This window comes from Lepus europaeus, chromosome 1, assembly GCF_033115175.1.
Source record: "Lepus europaeus isolate LE1 chromosome 1, mLepTim1.pri, whole genome shotgun sequence".
Taxonomy (NCBI): domain Eukaryota; kingdom Metazoa; phylum Chordata; class Mammalia; order Lagomorpha; family Leporidae; genus Lepus; species Lepus europaeus.
Genome location: NC_084827.1, coordinates 32,092,159 through 32,114,727, shown reverse-complemented (window position 1 = coordinate 32,114,727; position 22,569 = coordinate 32,092,159). Strand labels below are relative to the sequence as shown.

General features: G+C 41.2%; 1 protein-coding gene across 4 annotated transcripts in view; it reads left to right on the top strand.

Annotated features, from left to right (window-relative positions):
• ST7 (suppression of tumorigenicity 7) overlaps positions 1–22,569 on the top strand; it is a 300,729-nt gene that overhangs the window by 242,745 nt on the left and 35,415 nt on the right. For all 4 annotated transcript variants that reach the window (XM_062207690.1, XM_062207863.1, XM_062207599.1 and 1 more), the window contains 2 exons: positions 16,019–16,091; positions 17,551–17,653. In XM_062207690.1, the coding sequence (XP_062063674.1) occupies positions 16,019–16,091; positions 17,551–17,653 (176 nt within the window). The remainder of the gene's footprint in view (positions 1–16,018; positions 16,092–17,550; positions 17,654–22,569) is intronic.

The following is a 22,569-nucleotide window of genomic DNA, read 5'->3' as shown; positions in this document are numbered from 1 at the left end:
TCTTATTTTTGGCTGTAGTTCTTGATAAGAAGTCTCTGAAGCGGGTTTGAATTGTTATTCTCTACAGTTGGGGGTACTGAGGCATTGTGAGACTTTGATTTTGTTTTCTTCCAACTCTTGCTCAAATTCATGAAACAAGCCCCCGGCCGGTGATGGCATCATCACGCCTGTGCAGACATGACCATGCTTTGAAACAAGATATATGCTACCTAGTATGGAACTGATTTTAGAAAGAGAGAAAAGAATTTGTATAGAGCACTTTAAATTAAACAAAATAAAGACTTGTTTGGCTTTCATGTCAGCTCATTTTTATTCTCTGTTTATGTGCTGGAATCTTGCTGTTCAGCTGAACAGTGAGCTAAGCTTGGAGCTCTAAGCTTTGAGGCTGCCCTGTAGATAAGAGGCTCATACACTGAGGTTCTTACAGTACCAAGGGAACCCAGCCCCATGCCCATAGCTGCAGGTGCCCGTGCACTTTTCCATTTGCCACCAGAAGCCACCAATGTATCACAGGGATCCAATGTTCTCACCCCCGGTGCAGTACTCAACCTGATACATCAAGGCTTAAGAAATAAAGATTTAACCAGTGGAGCCTCTGGGATCACAAATCTCATAAGGCTCCTTTCATGGAAATCTCAGTTCATTACAGAAATCATCAGCCTTGTGTTCTAAGACTGATTGTAAAATAAAGAAATGAACTCATTTGGAGCTTTTCATTGTCTCCATATATCCCATTGCACAGCCTCTGTTCCACAACAACCAAAAGCTGATTTATTAGATTCTGATAACATATGTTCCCATTATTTGTTACAACAGCTGTCCCACCCTCCGCTAAACTTGGCTCACACTTTGAAAAATTCTTTTGTTGCAAATGGACAAACCCGCCATACCAAGGCCCTTGTGTTGAGCTTTGTTTATGTTGTATACCTGGCAACAGAGATGATGTTCTTGTTCGTTATTCATGGAAAAAGAGCCTCATTAGTGGCAGGACACACATTGTTGCTGAGATGCCTCATTAGGGGCTTTGAGTTCAGTAATTGTCAATAGAGTGTAGATGACCTAACCTCTGAATTCTGAAGGGAGTTTTGGTGCTGACTTGGCCCAGGCCCGTATCATTTACAGTAGAAATATAATGAAGTGGCTGCTGAAGTTAGTGTTCTTGTGGGGTGAGCTGCACCACTCAAGACTGTTGAAAAACATGCTTCTTGTTCCTCACCCTGTACCATGAAATGGGTTGTTTCACATTTATTCGTGCGGCTTTTCCTGGGGGCCTGAAGGACCTTGACGAAGCCATTAGCCCATACCTGGACCTGTCTCAAGAAGTGGGTACTTTAGAGGTGTGGCGTTCAGACAGCTCGTGGGGGTGCCCTGTTCTTCACCCTGGCTGCTCCACCATCGTTATCGTCCATGAGATGCTGCAGACAGTACTCCACCCCACTCCATGGAGCCCCTCCAAAGCAGCAGGATTATGTTGTCTTTCTGAACTGGAGTTCTCTGGGTAGCTATTTCTTGGGTGGTTTATGGATGCACAATTTTTTTTTAAATTTATGTTTTTTTCTCATTTAACGCCTTTTTTTTAAAAAAAAGATTATTTATTTGAAAGTCAGAGTTACAGAGAGAGAAGAGAGGCAGAGAGAGAGAGAGAGAGAGGTCCTCCATCTGCTCGTCCACTTCCAAGTGGCCACAACAGCTGGAGCTGCGCCGATCCAAAGGCAGGAGCCAGGAGCTTCTTCCGGGTCTCCCACACCGGTGCAGGGACCCAAGGACTTAGGCCATCCTCCACTGCTTTCCCAGGCCATAGCAGAGAGCTGGATAGGAAGTGGAGCAGTGGGGTCTTCAACCGGTGCCCACACAGGATGTCTGTGCTTCAGGCCAGGGCGTTAACCCATTGTGCCAAATCGCTAGCCCCAGGTGCACAATTTTTTATAACATTTGCTAGATGACTGAGTTATCTTTGTTTTCTGTTTTTTTTGTAAGTGGTATTTTGGGAAGCAACACAATAGGATTAGTGCTGCTTCTCTGATCTGTGCAAAAAAGGATTTAGAAAAGTGACAAGGCCATGAAAAAATGTTCAGGATCACTAGCATCAAAGAAATGCAAATCTAAACCACAATGAGGTTTCACCTCACCCCAGTTAGAATGGCTCTCATACAGAAATCAACTAACAACAGATGATGGCGAGGATGTGGGGAAAAGGCACACTAATCCACTGTTGGTGGGAATGCAAACTGGTAAAGCCACTATGGAAGACAGTTTGGAGATTGCTCAGAAACCTGAATATAGCCCTACCACATGACCCAGCCTTCCCATTCCTTGGAATTTACCCAAAGGAAATTAAATTGGCAAATAAAAGAGCTGTCTGTACTTCAATGTTTATTGCAGCTCAATTCACATTAGCTAAGGCATGGAATCAACCTAAATGCCCATCAACAGTAGACTGGATAAAGAAATTATGGGATATGTACTCTGTATAATACTATACGGCAGTAAAAAAAAAAATGAAATCTGGTCATTTGCAACAAAACGGAGGAATCTGGAAAACATCATGCTGAGTGAAATAAGCCAGTCCCAGATGGACAAATATCATATGCTCTCCCTGATCGGTGACAACTAACAGCACCTAACAGGAAACCTGTTGAAGTGAAATGGACACTATGAGAAACAATGACTTGATCAGCCCTTGTCCTGACTGTCAAGGAACAACTTACTATTTTATTCCCTTTAGTATTTTTTTTGTTCTACTTAATACCATTGGTTGAACTCTTTAATTAACACACAATTATTCTTATTTAACTGAAAATTAATAATTATTATATAAATAAATATATTTATATCTAACTATAAATATATTTAATAAATATATATTTATATATAAATATATAATTAATTATTCTTATTTAACTGAAAATGATCTTTGTTAAATATAAAAGTGGGAATAAGAGAGGGAGGAGATGTACAGTTTGGCACATGCTCACTTGGACTTGCCCCTAATGGTACAGCTAGAAATGTGCCAGGGAATTCCAATTCAATCCCATCAAGGTGGCTTGTACCAATGCCATCTTACTAGTCAAAGTGATCAGTTTAAGTTCCTAATTGATCATAATGATAGGATTAAGTGTCAAAGGGATCACATAAACAAGGCTATTGTCTGCTAAAAATAACTGGTAGAATTGAAAAGGAGAGAATGATCCAGCATGGTAAGCAGGATACACAGCAGACTCATAGAATGGCAATGCCCTAAAAAGCACTCTGGCCTCAGAATCAGCCCTTAAGGCATTTAGATCTGGCTAAAAGGCCCATAAGAGTTTTGCAGGCATGGAAAGCCAAGACACTTTGGCCAAAAAAAAAGACCTAAATGAAAGATCTCTGTGAGTGAGATCCCAGCAGAAAGAACGGGCCATCAAAGAAGGAGATACCTTTCTCTGAAGGGAGGAGAGAACTTCCACTTTGACTGTGGCCTTGTGTAAATATGATCGGAGTTGGCGAACTCAAAAGGCTTCCATAGCCTTGGCAGCTCATGACAAGAGCCTCAGGTGATTACTGGCGTCATAAATAAGAGTGTCAATTGTTAAATCAACAACGGGAGTCACTGTGCACCTACTCCCCATGTAGGATCTCTTTCCTTAATGTGTTGTACTAAGCGAATTAATGGTAAAACTAGTACTCAAACAGTACTTTATCCTTTGTGTGTCTGTGTGGGTGCAAACTGTTGAAATCTTTACTTAGTATACATTAAGTTGATCTTCTGTATATAAAGATAATTAAAAATGAATCTTGATGAAGAATGGGATGGGAGAGGGAGTGGGAGATGGGATGGTTGTGGGTAGGAGGGAGGTTATGGGGGGAAAAACCACTGTAATCCAAAAGTTGTACTTTGAAAATTTATATTTATTAAATAAAAGTTGAAAACAAAAGAAAAAAAAAGTGACAAGGCAGGGCCAGCACTGTGGCATAGCTGGGAAAGCTGCCTCCTGCAGTGCTGGTATCCCATTTGGGCACTGGTTCAAGTCCTGGCTGCTCTGCTTCCAATCCAGCTCACTGCTAATGTGCCTGGGAAAGCAATGGATGATGGCCCAAGTCTTTGGGCCCCTGTACCCATCTGGGAGACCTGGATTAAGTTCCTGGCTCCTGGCTTTGGCCTGGCCCAACTGTGGCCATTGCAGCCCTTTAGGTAGTGAGCCAGCAAATGGAAGATCTCTCTCTGCCTCTGCCTCTGCCACTCCTTATCTGTAACTTTCAAATAAATAAATCTTTAAAGAAACAAAAACAGCAAGAATAACAAAAAAGTGACAAGGTATGGTAGTGATGGTAGTGGTGGTGGGGACATGTTTTAGGAAAAAGAGGGAGGGAAAATGTATTCCTGTTTCCCCATGCTTTTTCATCACTATTAAAAAATATGTTCGGCTTTGAGATTGGATGTCATTGACATTCACAAACTCCTCATGCAGTCAAGTACTTTAGAAACCTAGGGTCCCTCCTAGCATTAGTAGTTAATTGGTCATACCTCCTTGTAACCTGTAGACTAATTTTGATTTGGCCCCTGAGACAACTTCTCAGGTTTTATTATTCTAGTCATTAATCTGGGATGCTATCTTGCCATCCTCTGGAGTTTTCGTACTCGTCTATTTGCAGTTTGTTAGCCAGCCTTATAGAAAGGCAGTTTTTATTCAGGTGATTGCTTCTGGCTCTGTAATGTCCTTCACACTGACTAACATAGCAACAATTATTTAGTTTGTACAATGTACCAGTGTCAGACATGATTCTCAGCTTTACATGGATGAATTCATTTATTCTCACTACAAGCATATTTGATAGGTACTATTGTTAGCCCATTTTACTGCTGTAGCAACCAAGTAACTTGCTTGCAGGAAGAGCCCAAGATGTCAAAGCCTTGTAGATGTTATGTTATTAGAAAACAATTTTGTTAAATATAACGTGAATTCTATGAGTAAAGGAAAGCCAAGTGGAAAAATGCAGGTGGTCACACAAGTGACTGCAGGCAGATGCTCTTAGTCGTCACACCCTGCTGTTGGCAGTATTTTTAAAATTGTTTTTATTCCCACCAACAGTGGGTTAGTGTCCCTTTTTCCCCACATCCTCTCCAGCATCTGTTGTTGGTAGATTTCTGAATGTGAGTTATTCTCACCGGGGTGAGATGGAACCTCATTGTGGTTTTGATTTGCATTTCTCTGATTGCTAGTGATCTTGAACATTTTTTCATGTGTCTGTTGGCCATTTGGGTTTCCTCTTTCGAAAAATGTCTATTGAGGTCCTTGGCCCATCTCTTAAGTGGGTTGTTTGTTTTGTTGTTGTGGATTTTCTTGATTTCTTTGTAGATTCTGGTTATCAATCCTTTATCTGTAGTATAGTTTGCGAATATTTTTTCCCATTCTGTTGGTTGCCTCTTCACTTTCCTGACTGTTTCTTTTGAAGTACAGAAACTTCTCAATTTGATGCAATCCCAAATGTTAATTTTGGTTTTGACTGCCTGTGCTGTTGGAGTATTTTCCAGGAAGTCTTTGCCTGTGCCTATATCTTGCAGGGTTTCTCCAATGCTCTCTAATAATTTGATGGTTTCGGGTCGTAGATTTAAGTCTTTAATCCATGTTGAGTGAATTTTTGTGTAAGGTGATAGGTATGGGTCTTGCTTCAAGCTTCTGCATGTGGAAATCCAATTTTCCCAGCACCATTTATTGAATAGACTGTCCTTATTCCAAAAAAAAAATTGTTTTTATTAATACTATCGTTCTTATTATTAGTTATAGTTTATGAAGAACTTACCATGCAGGTTACTTAAACCCTCACAATAACCTTGCAAGGAGGTAGTTATTCCATGTTAGCAGAAGCAGAAACTGAGGTTTTGTGACGTTAAGTAATTTGCAAGTCCACATTCCAAGAAACCTGCAGAGCTGGGATTCACATCCAGATCTAGCTGGCTGGAGAGCCCATGTGTTTTCCATAAACATAAGCCTTGCTAAAGTGATGTGCTCTGTCTGTCTCCTCTTACAAAGGCATGGTGAGAGCTTCAGTGATGCCACGCTGTCTTTCAAGGTTCCTTTCTAATTGTTCTGTAAGAAATGAGCGTATCTGCATTTGTCTCTCTTCCTGAAGCTATCTTAAAAATATGATTTTCCATCTTCCATCATTTTGTACCTGATTTCTTTAGTCACACAGGGAATTCTGTGTATGGTGTTCATTTAACTTGAGATTTATCATTTTTTTTTCCTTCAGTCATATATCTGCTTAAAAGACAGCAATATTTTCAAGATCATTAAGCATCAGAAGCTTCATTTAGAAGCCATCAGGAACATGTGAACATTGTCACAAGCTTGGGATTGCCTTCCAAGAGAAGTTTATAGGCCACCCAGGTAGAAAACTTCAGTTCCAAAGATTAGGGTTGTAATGTGGGAAGGAATTCATGAATGAATTCTTGTTCATTATCATTAGTGCACTTCCATGATAGAAGAATCTCACTAAGCAAGTGAATGTGAGTGTGAGTGCTACAAGGTACCTTATGTGCAGACACACCTTATACCTCTGGTTCTGCTTGTGTCTAGTTAAAATTCTCAGTGTTTTCCAAAAGGCAGCCACTGGGTGGGGGTGAGGTGGGGGTGGGGGTACGACATGAAGCAAGTCCCAGCTCTGCCTTTCACTAGGTGAGTAAAGTTGAACAAATCACTCAACCTTCTAAGCCTCTGGCAATGGAATGGGACTTAGAAAGGCCAGAGATCACACACCTAGTAATTAATTGTGAGGATGAAAGGCGTTCAGTCCATGCTAAGTATTCAGATCAGTGTGGGCCGCACAGTAGGTGCTCAGAAACTGTTAGTTGTTATGAAGAGCCACGGTTGCCACCTGTGCACTTCACCACCATTCGTGATCAATCCTGTACCAATGCAAAATGCATAAAATGTCACTTGAAATGAGGGAATAAGAAGACTTGTGCCTTCCCAAAAGGCAGTATTCTGGCTTGTTCTTAAAACTAATTATAAAACTAATGGGACATATCAATAGATACTTGATAAGAATACAAATGTTTAGTTTTACCTTTAATCAGTTTTTAAACTTTTGGGAAGCTGAAAAGAGAAATGTCAAGTATTTTCACTCCTATTCAAAGGACAGATTGTTTCTCTGGGTTCACAGAAACCTTATGCTCTGAGCAGATTGTACCAATGGGAGTAGAAATCCAGGCTCTTTGGGATATTTACTCCATTAAGTCATGCAGTGATTGTCCTAAATTTGGGGGCAGAAACTTCCCTGTAAGGAACAGCTGGTCTTTTTTATAGTCACCAATGTTACGTAAATGCAACTATATCAAGACCGTTTTTACTAATGCCATCAAGCCCATCCTAAATTAGCATTATTATCTGCCATCTGGTAATGTGCAGAGGGTGTACTTTGTAGAGCAGGACATGTTTCTAACACTGGAGGAATTACTTTCATCTCAGTAGATTGAAAGCAGAAGTTCTAAGGAGAGCCATTAGGGAATCACTCCGTGTTGAGACTATCCTGTGAATAAGCCTTTTGCTGATATTATTTTGCAGAGTCAGCATGTAGTTGTAAGCAACAGTTTTGTAAACCTTGTTCGTTGCCCAAGGCCTTATAACCAGCATAAATGGTTCAGCTATCATCAGTTACTTTGAAATGGTCATTGGATAATCTGCCTTTTCCATTTATGTTTGAGGAGTGAGCGAGAATAGGAAGGACTGAGATGTCAGGAGGGTCAGTGAATAAAATCTGTGTTCATTAGCACTGCAAGTGTCAGATTCCCCAACACAGTGCTTCTCAGGCAAGTTTAAAAGAGTTTTGACAACGCAAGCGCAAGCAGCTTCTGAAACATCCACCACAAAGTCAGGCTGCATTTGCCAAAGAAGGTGTACGATGTTGTCAGTGCCTGGTGACAGACCCTAAACCTACTCCAGACTTCTTCCCTGAGCTGGCTGCTGCAGAGATGTTCAATACCAGGCAAGTGCTGAAAGGGAATCCTTGCATAAAAGTTGGGCAGGTGATCCTTCTTTGCTGCTTCCAAGATGAAAATTGTCAGCACTGAAACCATGGGCTATGGCTTCAGGCCTGTATGCACCAGACACTGAGAAATGATGGTTCCTGCATAGCTTTGCGCAGGATGCCCTGCTGCTCTGGACACCACGAGGTAGCTCTGCCAAGAGAACTAGGCCTTTGAGGTTACTTTCAAGCAAATGATAGACTGTCAGGGGCTGGATTCGTACATGCAATGAGCAGGAGTTCCGATAATAGATGTCATTTCATTGAGAACTGTACACATGAGAAACTTCTCCTGTCTCTGATGATGGAAGACCTTTTATGAATGCATACATCTGTAATTCACACAGTTGGCACATGCACAAACCCTCGAAATTTATGTTGGCTTTAGTAATCCTTACTGCCCAGTTATCATAATTTACCAAGGTAACATTCCTCCCCAACCAGCCATTACCATCACAGAAACTGCTGCATTTGGCTCGAGGGGATGAGCCACAGAAGGGCCTTCTGACACAGACCTTCTGGGTAATCCAGTCCAAAAGTTGCAAATAACATCTGGAATTTGGCTCTGTAGCATTAGATGAATTTTCTGGGTGTAGTAGAATGTGTATTGCCTGCCCCTCCCCCTGCCCCAAATTACTAAGGTCATCTAGAATTTCCTGATTGAATCATTGAACTCCCATGTGACACATCTTTTGGAGGTTTTTGTATATCAGTGCTTTTAATTTATTCAGTGACATTTTTACCCTTAGTTGAAAGGGGACCTTGGACTGGTTTTTTGAAGATGTGGCAAAAAGGCCTCACACTATCTGCCATCAACAGCAACAAATGCCTATGGACAGAGGCTGTGATTCTTTTCTTTGCATTGTGTCTTGAGCAGGAGTAAACTGAAAAACTTTACTGAAGACATCTGTATGGCAGATAGCATCATATAATGGGACAACAACACATCACAAACAGGTTATGAAGGAGAAGTTGACTGCTTTTTTTTGTTCACTTTTTTCCATTTTTGTTTGTTGGGTTGATTCATGGCTCCACAAACATTTGGGAAGGCCATGTGTTGGAGTAATATGAATTTCAAGTATACCTTGTAGAGATTTTATCAATTTGTTGCCAGAGCAGGAAATGGGATACCTGGTGCTTCATGATCTTAAGGACCATAGAGGGCAATTCAGTTAATTTTTTTTTCAAATTCCTTCAGCAAAGATACAAGCAGCTCATCATGTCTAGATTGCTGACTTTCACGTGTTTCTGGATTCAGAGATGAATATGTTCTGTTCTGTGTCACAAGAAGTTCTCAGTCTAGTAGAGAAAGATATTAAACAAGAAACAAACAAAACCCACAGTCTGTTGAGTGAGATGAATCAGTGCTCAGTGAATCTGGAACATGCAGAGAAAGGAAACCCTTTGGGAGCAGGCCCTGTGTCCATTTGTCTTGGACTCCTGTGTCCTAAGGTAATCATTCAGAGCATCTGTGCCCAGTGAGTGAATGGTTAAATTGAGATACCACTGTGACACAGTGCCCTCATTTCTGAGGTGGTTAGGGCTTTATGTACCTGCTGGCTGCTACCCTTGGAAATGTTTTTAGAATAGTAGTGATGAGACTTGATCTTTCATTGACCTATCCATCTCACGCATAGGAACAGTTAAGATCCTCTTAAAGCTACATCTCAATTGTTACTATTGGTAAAGGAACAAAAGAAAATTAGGTTAAAAAGATTATCATTGAAAATCTATCTAAACTTTTGCTCAATGGGTTTTCCAAGGCCCTTTTAATTAACAGTTGTAAATATGTAAATTTCTTCAAAGATTATTGCATTCAGACTTTGCTCTTATGAGCCATTCATGACTTTTGAAGCTTTAAGAGTCATTCTCCCTAATATGACCTTTTCTTTTAGCAACATCATTCCAATAAAGTATCCTTAAGTGGCCAAAGAGGTGCGGTTTGCCTTCCTTGTCTCTGGCCAAAGATTGTACTTTTCTTCAACCTTGTTATAACTTTTACATTTTTTTTTTTCTTACTGCTCCACTTTTTCATCCATCGCTGTTTCAAATAGACATCTAGATTAGAGCAGCAACACAATTTCATGCATTCTGCTGGAGTGGCACAAGCAAGATAGGTGCAGTACACATTTTGAGAACTAAATTTCAGACTCCCTCTTAAGACACCATCAACATTGATCACTTTTGGCTTCCAGGAACTAAATTGGATATAAATGGTTGCAAGTTTAAGGAAGCTAACATATTAAGAAGTGTGAGATGTTACTACATTGTTTTAGGATTTCATTTAGCAAATACTGACCAACAACTCTGTTTTCTGGGTCCAAAGTGATGAAGAACATGGCTTTTACTCCGAAAGCACACCATATACAGAGCAGACACAATTAAGGGCACATACAATTACTATAAAGCCTAAGGATGTGATAGACATTAACGCAAGGTGGAAGGACACCTCACCCAGCAAGGGGAAGTGAGGGAAGAAGCCTTGCCAGTGGAGGCTGCATCTAAATTAAACCAGACAGCGAAGGTGCCTGAGCCAAAGGTGTGAGAGCACAACTGACCTGGCATGTAAAGAACGCTCTGGGTCCTGTAGAGCAGGGGAACAGAGGACGGTGGCAGTCGTGGGCAGAAGAGAAGTTGAGTGAATCAGGAGGCGCTAGGCCTCTGTGGGCTTTGGTTCGGGCTTAGGTTTTATTCTGAAGGGCTTGCGACCTGGAGGCAATCTCAGCAGAACAATGGCTTCAATCTGGCCAGGGAGTGAAGAGAGCAGCACCATGGATGGGTTCATGCATTCAGCTTATTTTTGACAATGGTGATGAACACATAGAACAGAAGCACTCAGACCTGAGAGAGGGTGGAAAGCCATTATGGTGATTTTAGGCACTACAGTGAGCACAGGTTTCTCCGGTAGGGAGACATTTGTAGGGTTTTTTAAATGTTAGCATAAAAGAGTTGGTAAATTCGATTTTTCTTCTTTAAACAAGTGGAATGCCAGTGCAGAATTTTTTTTATATCTTTCCTAGGTGAGCAGATCATCCTGTTTTAATCTGTAGTTACAAGTCACGTAATGATGGGGATAAGTTCGGAGAGGTGCATCACTAGGAGGCATCATTGTGGGGATGTGGTAGAGTGTACTTCCACAAACCCAGATACCTTATCCTGCCACACACCTGGGCTCTGTTGTAGAGCCAGTTGCCCCTAAGCCACAAACCTGTACAGCATGTCACTGAATTGAAAACTGCACAGAAATTAAAACGTATTTGTGTATCTAAACATAGAAAAAGTACAGCAAAAATATGGTATAAAAGATCAAAAACAGTGTACCTGTAAAAGGAACTTAACTGTGAGTGGAGCTTTCAGGACTGGCAGTTCCAGGTGAGTCAGAGAATGGATGGTGAGTGAATATGAAGGCCAAGACGTTACTCTACACAACCGTAGACATTTAAAACACTCTATGCTTCAGCACTATGCTAAATTCGTAAAGTTATTTTTTGCTTCAGTAATAATCTGACCATACTGTAGCTTTTTTACTTTATAAATATTTAAATTATTTAACTTTTTGACCCTTATAACACTTAAAGCAAAATCACCTTGTATAGCTGTGCAAAGATATTTATATCTTTGTAAATTTTTTCTTTTAAAAATTTATTCTTTTTTAAACATTTCAAACATTCTTGTTAAAAACTAAGATACAAGCACACATATTAGCCTGGGCCCACACGGGGTGAGGACCATCAATGTCTCCCACCTCACATATTGTCCTGCTGGAGGGTATTTGGTGGCGGTCACACACATGGGACTGTCCCCTACCATGATCACAGTGTCTTCCATACACCTGAAGGACCTCTGGGGCTCCTCTTGAGGTGTCACTTTTGCAGAAATGAATTCATGTTGAGTGCTTGGTATGTTTCTTCAGCATAGATTTGCTTGTAAGTAGGTAATGCACTGTGAACACTCTCTATTAATAAAAACTGTTCTGTGTTGGAGTCCATATTTTCAAGCTTTTACAGGCACTTGTTGAGGTCTGCAAGCATTTCAGCTAAACCCTTCCCTGTGAATTTTCTTCGTGACTTTTCTTTTTTTCTCCTGAAGTTTCCTTTTGCCTATTCTTTTTTCTTCTTCAAATTCCTCTTGCCTATTCTTGAGCTATACATTCACTAGGCAATAAGAATTTTTCAGCTCCCTTATAATCGTATGAGCTCATTGCCATATGAAGATTCCACCACTGAATGGGATGTCATGTGCAGGCACCTAACTGCACACTCACTGAATTTTGTTTGCTCCTTCATATTCTGTTAATTACAAGATATTGAGAGCAATGTGTACTCAGCATAAGCCTCAGAAAATCTTTGAGGGAGTATAACTAAGACATAATGAAGAGCTTGCCAGGATTCATGTAACACAACACCTACCTGCTGAGTCATAACAATGACGTGGGGAGAAAAAATATGGAATGTGGGGAACAGATGGAGCCTCTACCTATACTTCATATTAAAATTGTGAATTTGGAGATAGTAGAGTGCCTGATACTGAATGCCTACCCAAGTAGATCTGTACGTCTTATTTGCTAAAATAAAAGCATCTGATAAATTTTTGCCTTGCTGACACTAAAGTTATTACTAAAGTAGACAAAATATGCGAGTAATACCCTAGATTTAATTCTTACCAAAAATGAAGAACCTTAAGAGAAGGAGATTGTATTGTCTTATAGCAATAGTAAAGGACAGGAACATTAGACACAGACGTGATTTTACATTTCCTGCTTCCTCCAATTGATATTGATTAAAGTATTTCTTTTATTTTTAGAGTATTATGCCTATACATGTCTACCATTTGATTTATGTACAATAAAGGAATAGGAATGAAAATTTTTAAAAACTTATTTAATAAATAGAAATTTCCAAAGTACAACTTTTGGATTACAGTGGCTTTTCCCCCCATAACCTCCCTCCCACCCGCAGCCATTCTCCCACTCCCTCTCCCATCCCATTCTTCATCAAGATTCATTTTCAATTATCTTTATATACAGAAGATCAACCTAGTATATACTAAGTAAAGATTTCAACAGTTTGCACCCACACAGATACACAAAGGATAAAGTACTGTTTGAGTACTAGTTTTACCATTAATTTGCATAGTACAACACATTAAGGACAAAGATCCCACATGGGGAGTAAGTGCACAGTGACTCCTGTTGTTGATTTAACAATTGACACTCTTATTTATGGCATCAGTAATCACCTGAGGCTCTAGTCATGAGTTGCCAAGGCTGTGGAAGCCTCTTGAGTTCACCAACTCCGATCTTATTTAGACAAGGCCACAGTCAAAGTGGAAGTTCTCTCCTCCCTTCAGAGAAAGGTACCTCCTTCTTTGATGGCTCATTCTAGGAGTGAAAATTTTAAAACTGGTGAACATGTACTAGAGCAGTAATAATGTTGCTGAATCCTGTTGCATTTTTCTAGTTGAGGATGGGAATGGAAGGGCATAGTTCTGGATTCAGGGTCACCTTTGATGAGGCATCTCTAGTATTTTGTTGCAACACCTCAATTCTAATCTAGTTCTTCATTTCCAACTGACTGAAAATGCCTGTCTGATTAGGTAACCCCTGAAAGGCAATTTGCTCTTTCTCTTTGAGACATTAAGTCTTACTTAACAAGAGTTTTTGTTTACTTTATCAAAAGTGAGACTATTGCTGTTCTGCTACCTTGAAGTAACTATGATCATTGTGTTCCACCTCAGCCCTACGAGGGCTTTTCATTGGTTCCCACCCCACAGAAATATGTCATGTTGATGCAGAAGGAACACAGATCATGCCAGGAAGAGTGGAAACAATAAAAAGTATGAACTTTAGTAAAAAATTCTGAACTTTTAAGTAGAACATGTATTATCCACAGCTTCTTACTTTCAATAACAATCACTGAGTAGAGCCTACACAAGATAATCTGGTTCCTGTACTGATTTTCCACACTGGAAAGCTGTTGAGTGTTTAGATGTTGGAAAAGCAGCAAGTCAAATCCACAGGTGTCTGGCATTCTTCTCCTGGTCATAAGCACAGCATTATATCGTACGTGTGTGGTGGCAAGATTTTGCTTGAATATAATTTATGAGATCAGGGTTCTTTTACTTCCCTTTCAGTTCTGTGCTAGTATTTTTTATCACTGTAGTTTGTCAGTGTCACTGAAATTTCCCTTTTAGTGAAATATCTCAGGCTGGAGTTGATGGCAAATACTTGTTATTGGAAAAGAGATTGCTTTTCTTATGGGAAATTATTTTCCTCTGCTCTTATCTATTGTAGTTATGGGACTTTCATTTTTATTCCTACTGTAATATAATTCTTCCTGAGCTGAAAACAGCCCTAAGAGACACTTGCCAGGTATCCCAAGAGCTCCTCCAACTCCTCTAACCTGGAGTGCATTTTGCAGCACCTGCGAATGGCCTAGTTTCACCTATTCTGAATTAAGAAGGTATCTCTGTGTCATAGTATGAACTTGGTTACAAGTGTTAAAGAAGTACTAACTCATCCAATTCTGGAAAAGATGGACTCATAATTTGAAAAGAAATTTCCCAGTGGACTGACCTCTTTGTGTCTATTGTCAGGTATACCCTGTGTTGAATCCTGGTAAACTCATAATCTGAATCAGTTACCTGCCTCTGCCCCTCCATCTGAAATTTTCCACGAAACTGAAGGAAACTTATTTTCTGGATGACCAATTAGGCTTTTCAGAAAGGAGATTTATCATTGGTTTGAATGAACACGATTATATATTTTTATAAAGGTTTTATAGACATGCCTTTTACAAATTACATGTATGACTTACGTACTTCTCCTTGATTTTGACTTTTATATTTTTAACAAACATTCTTAAAAACTGAATATGAACTTCTTGAAATTCACAAAATATAAATATCATTTAAATCTGACCAATAAACAATAATTCATTGGGCAGATGTTTGACCTAATGATTAAGAGGTTTGCATCCCATATCTGAGTGCCTGGGCTCCCAGTTCCAGATTCCTGCCAATGCAGACCCTGGGAAGAAGAAGATGATGGCTCAGTTTGAGTTCTGCCACCCACGTGGGAGACCTGGATTGAGATCCTGTCTCCTAGCTTCAGCCTGGCCCAGTCAGCCCTTACAGGCATTTGAGAAGTGAACCCGCAGAAAAGAGCTTTGTTTGCCAGTGTCTATCTCTCTGCCCCTTGAATTAAAAAAAAAGACTAATTTATTAAGTTGTGTAGAGTTATTAAAAATATCTGTTTTAAAGATTTATTTATTTAATTAATTTGAAAGGCAAAGTTACAGAGCAAGGGAGAGACAGAGAGATCTTTCTTCTGCTGTTACACTCCCCAAACAGCTGCAACGGCTGGACTAGACCAGGCTGGAGGCAGGAGTCAGGTGTTTTTTCTGGGTCTCCTACATGGATATAAGGGCCCCCTTGGGCCATCATCCTCTGCTGCTTTTGCAGGCACATTAGCAAGGAGCTGCATCAGAAGTGGAGCAGCTGGTATTCGAACTGATACCCATATGGAAGGCTGACGCTGCAGGCAGTGGCTTTAACCTACTGTCACAGCACCAGCCCTAAAAGTCTATCTATTTTTTTCTTCACATTGATACTTCATATGATTGTTGAGAAATTTTTGTAATTTACAAAGAGATCCTATTTGCCTTTTATGTGTCACAGATTTCATGTAATATCTAAATTTTTATATTAAGAGCCATTTTCCACTTAAACTCTACATATGAAAATACAAATTTTAAAACAGAAGATGATTACTCTTCAAAGAGTGCATCTCGTGTATTATAAACTTAAATTATTCACAAAAATACAAATTGCACTTTGTTTCATACCACCTTGGTGCAGTATACTGTAGCTGAAGTTCTTGTGTAATGTATGCCTTACATAATTCTTAATTTGTGCTTTATTGGACTTCTGTGATTAAAATGCTAATGTGTTGAAAATCTTTGCTCTTTGTTCCTGCAGACTTACAAGAGTTCCTACTTTCTTTTTTCTCTAACAGATATAAGCTTACCAAAGTCGGCAACAATATGCTACACAGCTGCCTTGCTCAAAGCAAGAGCTGTCTCTGACAAGTAAGTGAATAATAACTTGTGCAGTACTGCATGCCCAACTGGACTTGAGGAGATGTGTTGCCTCTGAGGGATTTCTCTGGAAGTTTCTCTTAGTCTGGGAGACCCCTGCTTATGAGCATGCATTTTCCAAAACGTGCTGATCTTTTCTTTCAGTACTAAAAGGAAGGAACGTATATCCCCAGGTATTGTAAGGGTGGATGGGTCCCTAAAGAGAGATTTATATGAAATTCTATGCCTCTGAGATGACTTCTTTTTTCTTTTTTTTCTTGGCCAGACAGTAGATAACAAAGGCCTGCTTAGGACTTAAACAAAATGCTGTCCTCTAATTCAGTTTTTGCGTACTACTGTTCCTGCAGCAGCCCATAACTGAGTAGTCCTTGTACAGACACGTGACGTGGTAGAGGGGATGGCCATCTGCCCATTTTCCGCCTCCTCAGTTCCAAACTAACTGCCTAGCCAGGGTCTCTCTGCTTTGAGATGTCAGCTGAGTGGGACAGTTGCCTATTTGATCCAGGCAGGTGGCTATGGCATTTAGAATTTGCCTGAGCATCCAAGGATGACTGGCAGGTGAAAAAGCATAGATGGCTTGACTGTTTTTGAGTTCATAAACACTTGAGATGTCCCCATGCCACCCTCTGTAGTGCTGAAAAGCAGAGGAAAGGAAAACAGCCTCTGCTGTGTCAGACAGGTTTGCTGTTAAGTGTGTGTGCACTTCAAGACCGAAGTAATTTTCTTTCATTCTTTTTTATCCTGTAGATCGCCAGTACCTACTGCAACATCTTTTCTCCCTACACAGCGACTCCAGCTTGGGAGGGCAGGGCCAGGGTTGTCACAGCTTCCCCTGTGGTGTCTGCCTGCCAAGCACAGCTCTGGAGTTAGCCCTGGGTGTGAGGTGAGAAAGAGATTGCATGGTCTGGTTTTTTTTTTCATTCACTTGGGCAGGTGTCTCACCCACAGTTTCGGTGTGCACAGCCCCTGCCTGTACGGTCCTGAGCAGGCTCGCCTGCTGCTGAAGCTGCAACTTAACCCTCCGTGGCAGCACTGACAAGGGGTTGGGAGCCTCCTTTAAAATTCTCCCCAGTTCTGTTTTTAACCAAGTGCGCTCTTCTGTAACCTAGTTTTCTCTTTTTCCTACACTGTCTGCCCTTGTCAGTCTTCCTCCCTCCCCTCATCCAAGCAGGTTCCTTGTAGAAAATGTAGATTAGCTATTTAGACAGACAGACTTGACAGCTGAACTTCACTCCCGCTGTGATTAGATGCGAGCACGCTTTCTGCTTCTGCTGGGGATTTTGTTGGCCTTGGTCGAGGAGTCACTCAGAGGTTCCATGTAGAAGGAGTTTGGAGAGCTCGTGTCATCGGCTCGCTATGTTTTTATGGGCCCTTGTTCTGTAGATGCCTTTCCCAGTGGATGCCCAAGCAGCGGTCCCAACTGGATGTTGTTTGTCTTTCTGCTTTGCAGATTCTCTCCCGAGGCTGCCTCGCGGCGGGGCCTGAGCACGGCCGAGATGAACGCAGTAGAGGCCATTCACAGAGCTGTGGAGTTCAACCCTCACGTGCCAAAGGTGAGCCTGGGCCCTTCATATGACACGCTGTGCTTAAGCGGGACAGGTCAGGAATCGTGAAACTGGCAAAACTTGGAGATCCTCAAGGCACGGATGTATTTGATGGGAACTCCACGCCAGGTATCATCTGTGTAGATCAAATAAACCTTGGGCAGTAACGCTGGTTATGAATAAAACTGATAAAAACTGACCAATGTGACAGTCCATGTGTCTATAAATAAATGACAGTATTGGGAAGAAAATAATGTGGAAAGCCTCAGTGTATGAAAAATATTGTGCTTTGTGAATGCTATTTTAACAGAAATACAGAGTAGCAAACATTTGTCTTAGGTGTTAATCAAATGATTGACCAATTTACAAATGCCACATATTTCTGACATGCTTTTTTTTATGTTGCTTCTAAAGAAATTAATCAAATCAAGGCAGAGGATATTTCTACAATCTTTGTTCAAAAGGTGGAGGTATATCGATGATGTACCTGTATTTGGGTACCTGAGTGTAGCTGTGTCTCTATAGGGAGCACATTCTGACTTCTTAGGAACTAGCCCTGTGATTCACATCAGGTATTACAAAGCATAACTCTCAGCAAAGCATGTGGTGAAGACTCCCCAGTGAAAAGTGGCAAATGAAGGCTGCTTGCTTGTATTGTTCAGTACTGTGGCAAAAGGGTGTTGTTTGTGTGTTAGAGATGATTTATGGAGTTACCTATTTTATTGTGTTGATATCCAGAGTGACAGAGAAAAGTGACCTAATACCATTCCTGAGGTTTTACTCAAGTCAAGATCATCTTTTCACTTAACAGGAAATTGAAGAGTTGTTCACTGTGCCACGTTTGCATAAGAATGTTTGAATCCACTCTAGCTCTAGTGGAGAGACACTGGCATGTTGTTAACTTATATATATCTTGTACATAAATATATAGCTCTGTGTAATGTATTTGTACCTGAACTAAAAGCGTTCATTCACCTTTGGTCAAAATTTAAAACTTACTGTGAAAATATTGTCCTGAATTACAGTAAACTTAGGTCATCCATTAATATTTATCGAATGGCATTCTCTAACTACTGAGCTATTCTATGAGCCTAAGTAAGGCTCTCTTAGAAGTAATGTTAGGCAATGATGCCTTGGCTTCTCAGGCAAAAAACGTGAGCTCAGGTTCTGGCTCTGTCATTCGTCAACCATGTAACCATGCACTTAGCATCTCAATCTCAAATTTTTGTTTTCCCTTCTCTTTCAAAAAATGTAAAAATGTAAGCTGTGCCTATCCTTTTGGATAAAGATCAAGTGAAAATACACTTGAAGTTCCTGAAAAACAGTTGAGCCCCATATAATTTTAGATTATTACAGATGACTTATTTGACTTGTCTAAGAACCAGGCCTTAACTATTCTAGTTTTCCTAACTGAGGCATTGCAATCCTGGGGTACAAGACGGAAAATCAATGTAATAATTGTTGGTTAGATATAGATGTTTTGATTGAAGTAGTTATTTCCTTCCCTGGTGGTCTGAAGTGGTTAAGTGAGTCTCTGAAGAGTGTTCACAGTCCCAAGAAATAGCTCAAGGTTGCCATGGTCAGCTAGCATTCTGCCTACAAAATGTAATTACTCTAAAAGTGGAAACACTTGAAATATTTGATTTCACTGTCCTTTCTGAAAGAAGCTGAGAAAAGATAGGGTACCCATGTAAGCAGATTTCCCACCACTTGGCTTTTTAGTGATTGTGCTGAGGGGGTCCTGTTTCCGGTCCTCTTCATCTGGTCACATTTCCACAGGGGAAAGGCTTCCTCTCTTCAGAAGTAACCACCACCTTGGGTGCACATGTGCTGTAGACAGTGCTCTGAACTTCTTTTTTTTTTTTTAAGATTTATTTGAAAGAGCTACACAAGGCAGAGGCAGAGAGAGAAGGAAAGGAGAGAGAGAGAGAGAGAGGGAGAGAAGGAGGGAGGGAGGGAGGGAGGGAGGAAGGAAGGAGAGAGAGAGAGAGAGAGAGAGAGAGAAGGTCTTCTATCCGCTGGTTCACTCCCCAATTGGCCTCAACGGCCAGAGCTGTGCCGATCCCAAGCAGGAGCCAAGAGCTTCATCCGGGTCTCCCATGCTGGTGCAGGGGCCCAAGGACTTGGGCCATCTTCCACTGCTTTCCCAGGCCACAGCAGAGAGCTGGATCAGAAGTGGAGCAGCTGGGACTTGAACTGGCACCCATATGGGATGCCGGCACTACAGGTGGCGGCCCCACCCACTACATCACAGCGCCAGCCCCTAAACTTCTTGTACACCTGTTCTACCATGTGTTGGACTGCTTGCTAATTCTTAAGCAAACACACGCTGGTGCCTTTGCAGGCGGAGGATAGTTGCAGCACTAATAAGACATCAGTGCAGGATATAAACTCTTTGGTGTAAGAAGGGGCCTTAGCATTCGTCTGGGTCCCCTTCTGATGCTGAACTTGACTCTGCTCATAAGAATATGATCATTGTTTTTGTTAATGGTTTCTGTTGAAGGTTTCCTTGTGCCAGCACAGTACTAACTGGATTACACATCCCCTCTTGTTTATTTTTCATAACAACACTATGAGCTGTACCACATTATTGTCCCTATTATGTGAATGAGGGCACTGAAGGTTTGGAGAGGTTGAGTACCCTGCTCATGGTCACACAGCAAAGCTGACAGAGCTCAGACTGGTTTTGGGTTATCTCCTCTTAAATATCACCCTCCTGTGCTTTCCAGATCCCACCAGGGGGCAGACTAGCCCTGACTGAACCCTTCTAATGATGGAGGGCAGGTTGCTTCCAAGGCGTTTGCTTCCTTGTGGAGATTTCAGATTTCTTACATATACTGTCATATCTTGGACGCGTGGATGGCCCGTTTATCACAGAAGGTTTTCAGTGGCCTACCATTGGAATGGTTAGTATCAATATGCTATTTTCCCTAATTATAGTCTACCCAGAGGGAGAAAAATTATATATAACTCTCTCAAACAGTAGCTGAGAACTTCCATAAATTTCCAGCTTATTTTCACTGGGCATCCCATTAAGCAAAGGCACGTAGGTAACATTTCACCATCTGATAATATCCCAGGAGGATTACTCTCAGGCACTCCTTTCACCTGCAAACATAAGGAGCAGGAGTAAGTGATGCTCTTGCACATACCACAGGCCCCGGGAAATCAATGCCACAACCCTATCCTGAAGGAGAGTCTATTGAAGTTGCCGAGTGCTAACCACAAGGCTTTCTGAAGTTTTAGATTTGCCACAGGTTAGTAAGGAGGAAGAAAGCCCATAGCCCATCTTTACAAAATGAGCTGTCACTCCCCTCTGGAGAAACCACAGCAGTGTCCCCAGCTCCTGCTGGAGACAGTGTAAACTCCTTAGGAGGTTCTTTTCCTTTTATAAGTTCATTCACTTCAGAAGCATCCTACCCCGCTTTCATCCCAGCTTCCTCCCAGGAAATCCTACTCATCCTTCACCAACGCACCTGCCACTAAAGCCACCACCAGGAAGCCTGTAGCTCCTGGCACCAGAATTAATCTCTGCCCTCTGTGGTCTCTCACTCCAGTGCATTATATACCTACTGCTTATTCCCTTTTAAGAACAATGGAGGTGTTAGGATTCTAATGATGCCGCGATTTTCAAGAATTGATTACACAGCTTAAGAAAAGAATTTTTTTAGAAATGATTATCTATTTACTTGAAAGTCAGAGTTACAGAGAGAGGAGACACACACACACACACACACATACAGAGAGAGAGAAAGAGAGAGAGAAAAAGAGAAAGCTTCTATTTGCTGGTTCACCCCCCAAATGGCCGCAATAGCCAGGGCTAGGCTAGGCTAGGCCAAGGCCAGGAGCTTCTTCTGGGTCTGCCATTTGGGTGCAGTGGCCCAAGCATTTGGACCACCTTCTACTGTTTTTCCCAGGTGCATTAGCAGGGAGCTGGATCAGACGTACAGCATCCAGGACTCAAATTGGCATCCAAATGGGATGTCAGCATTGCAGGTGGTGGCTTTATTATACCACAATGCCAGTCCCCAAAAAATAAATTTCTAAACCATTAGGATATGCTTTCCATGTAATAGTATTAAACAGGAGCTTTCTAATTTTTTTAAAAGATTTATTTTATTTATTTGAAAGTTACACAGAGAGAGGAGAGACAGAGAAGTTTTCCATCCACTGGTGCATTCCCCAATTGACTGCAGCTGCCAGAGTTGTGCCAATCTGAAGCCAGGAGCCAGGAGCTTCCTCCGGGTCTTGCCACACAGGTGCAGGGGCCCAAGGACTTGGGCCATCTTCCTCTGCTTTCCCAGGCCATAGCAGAGAGCTGGATCTGAAGTGGAGCTGTCGGGACTCAAACCAGCGCCCATATGGGATGCCAGCACTGCAGGCAGTGGCTTTACCCACTTTACCACAGCGCCAGCCCCAGGAGCTTTGCATTTAAAAGTAGTATTCTCCATTTCTCAAGGAACATTTAACTCATGCGATGCTGAACAAACAAAGGGCTATGGTCGCCTCCATTCTGTGCCTTCATCTTTATATTGTTACGCTTTATTCTTTTTTTTTTTTTTCATCTGTAAATGTGCTTTACTTGCCCTTCTCTTCTATAGCAATATTGAGATTTACACTGGGGCAGGTTGATGGGAGGTGACATTTCCATCAGTGATCTATTTGCACAGGTTTGAGTTAGCTAGCGCTCAAGTACTTTTAGTGTGCTGTAGCCATGCCTCGAGCTCTTACCTACAGGGCCAAAGTTTGGATTTGGAAGAGATTATGTTAACTCCTTCAGAGTTCCAAAGAGAGCTTTCATTTCTGAAAAGATTCCAAAAAAATAGACTAAATTATGCTACAGACTATATTGGAGATGGTTTTGTTCTTTAGTGGTATTATAAAACAAGTTATTTTATATTTTAAAGTATTAAAAAAGCCATATT